Genomic DNA, 2569 nt, shown 5'->3' with positions numbered 1-2569 from the left:
ACACTGAGTAACTGTACAGTCTAAATTCTCCCATGTTTGGGGCCAGGGGCATGGTTGATCCAGTTTAGTTGATCTCCTGAATTTATTATCCTTGCTAACGATATCTCCTTCAAAATTCCATTAAAATGCCAAAGCTCTTCATTGTCCTTATGTATTTTAGAAGATGTAACTTCTAAATGGCTGATATTGCCTGGACTTGTTGAGGCCGGAGTTGCAGTGGCAAATAATCACCAAATAATCCTGAGGCTGGGTCAGGTAACACAATACAGAAGGCCAGTGGTGTGCTGTGTCCCTGGGATATTTGTGAATATTGCCACCTATTTCACAGCTTGCAGGTACAAGAGAGGGTAGGTGACAACTCTGGCTCATTTTCTTTATTCTGTTCTCTCCTTGATCATTTTGGGTAAAAGGCATACCAACTTCCACATTGACATAGACATGCAAGGAGATGTTCCTCAGCAGAGGCAAATTAGCTCAGGGCTGAAGACATATTCATCTGAGTATATTATTCTGAGCTCTCGAGAATTACTTGTTAATTTCCCTTTGATAATTTCCTTGTTTCCTTTATTTATTTGTTTGTTGTTGTTGTTGTTGTTTTGTTTGTTTGTTTTTTCTTTGGATGGGTGTTTAATTTTACTTTGAGTGTGTTTGTGTGTAGCTTTGGCTGTTAGGAAAATCACTTTGTAGAATAGACTAGCCTTTATCTCACTAAGGTTTGCCTCCCTCTGCCTCTTGAGTACTAGGATTAAAGATTTGGGTTACTACCATCTCCTATTAACTTCTGATTTGATTGTTTGTTTTGTTTTGTTCTGTTTGTTTTTCTTTTTTGATTTTTGTTTGTATGTTTTGTTTTGTTTTTGTTGGTTTTTTGTTTTAGTTGTTAATGTTGTAGCTGATTTGGAGACATTTTTTCTTTGTCTACCACTGGCTGCCCTGGAACTCACTTTGTAGACCAGGCTGGTCTCTAAGTCAGAAATCTGCCTGACCCTGCCTTCTGAAAGTTGGGATTAAATGTGTGTGCCACTATAGCTGGATTATGAGCTTCTTATTTTGATCAAATTAAGTTTAGAAGCCCAAACATGTTTAGCATAACCTTCTTGACCTGCTCAAAAATTCCATTAGAGAAGAGCCTTGGTCCTGCATTCTCTCCCACCCTACACCCATTGCCTTTCAGTAACTCATATATATGACAGTAGCAACAGCATTGTGTCTGGTTTAAACAGGCAATATCTTCAATCCAAGGCAATGGGCAAGTATATTTGAACACAGAATGATAGCCACAAGACATCTGCCTGGGTTTGGTGTGGTATACCACAGCAAGGCTACAGCCATGTAGAAGAAAATACCTTTGAAGAGGCTTAGCATGTCATCCCTCATGAAGAAGAGGAGGAGGAAGTCTTCTTCCAACACCCTGAGGCATATTGTCGGCTGCAGAATTTCTCACAGTTGGAAGGAAGGTAATGAGCCTGTCACCCAATGGAAGGCCATAGTTCTAGATCAACTGCCAACAAACCCTTCGCTTTACTTGGTGAAGTATGATGGAATTGACAGCATCTACGGATTGGAGCTCTACAGTGATGACAGGATTTTAAACCTTAAGGTTTTGCCTCCCATAGTAGTATTTCCTCAGGTGAGGGATGCCCACCTCGCCAGAGCCCTGGTTGGCAGAGCGGTACAACACAAATTTGAGGGGAAAGATGGCTCTGAGGTCAACTGGAGGGGGGTGGTGCTAGCCCAGGTGCCAATCATGAAGGATTTGTTTTACATTACCTACAAGAAGGATCCAGCTCTCTATGCTTATCAGCTCCTGGATGACTACAAGGAAGGTAACCTCCACATGATTCCAGACACTCCTCCGGCTGAGGAGAGATCAGGAGATGACAGTGATGTGTTGATTGGTAACTGGGTGGAGTACACCAGAAAAGATGGTTCCAAAAAGTTCGGAAAGGTTGTTTACCAAGTTCTAGCCAATCCTTCCGTGTACTTTATCAAGTTTCATGGTGACATCCATATCTATGTCTATACTATGGTGCCAAAGATTCTTGAAGTTGAAAAATCATAAAGTACAGAAACGTAAACATATAGGACTGGAAGAAAAAAAAAGTTTTTTTTTTCCTGTGTTGGCTACATAAGGGTCTTTGATAATCCCAGTATCTTTGCCAATAAAATGTGTTTTGTTCTAAAAATGTAAATGTGTGACATGACATGCTGTGAGTGAACAATTTGCTGGACGAGATGGCCTACAGTGGAAAGAACTTCAAATGAAGATGAAAGTTTCATTTCAGGCGGTGAACAGTACATACACCTAAAATCATACATGCTAAAATGAACAGCTTCTCTGGTCTGCATGCAGAATAAGGAATTGGAGATGGAACTTTGAGGAGCAGGGATGGCAGAAAAAGATGGATGTTTAGTAAGTAGGGGAGAAGGACAGGACATAGGTAGAACCTCTGATGTGAAGACTGAAGGAGAAACAAAAAGTTGGGGAAAGTGGGACATTTAAAATTAATGTGGCCTTGTTGCACAAGGTGAAACCCAGAAAACTGATTGAAATAGACTCAGAAATCAG

At 40.7% G+C, this 2569-nt stretch overlaps 1 protein-coding gene across 1 annotated transcript; it reads left to right on the top strand.

Moving 5' to 3' along the window:
* Positions 1-1267: 1267 nt before the first annotated feature.
* Gm21678 (predicted gene, 21678) lies at positions 1268-2062 on the top strand. The gene has a single exon (XM_011249882.2). It carries the CDS (start codon positions 1364-1366, stop codon positions 2060-2062), a length of 699 nt encoding a protein of 232 aa, XP_011248184.1. The 5' UTR covers positions 1268-1363.
* The last annotated feature ends 507 nt before the right edge of the window (positions 2063-2569 follow it).

Source organism: Mus musculus, chromosome Y (genome assembly GCF_000001635.26).
Source record: "Mus musculus strain C57BL/6J chromosome Y, GRCm38.p6 C57BL/6J".
Classification (NCBI taxonomy): domain Eukaryota; kingdom Metazoa; phylum Chordata; class Mammalia; order Rodentia; family Muridae; genus Mus; species Mus musculus.
The sequence above is the reverse complement of the archived record's forward strand: the minus strand, read 5'-3'. Positions and strand labels throughout refer to the sequence as shown.

Coding starts and splice junctions, on each gene's coding strand:
- Gm21678 (XM_011249882.2), top strand. CDS start 1,364: ATGTCATCCCTCATGAAGAAGAGGAGGAGGAAGTCTTCTTCCAACACC.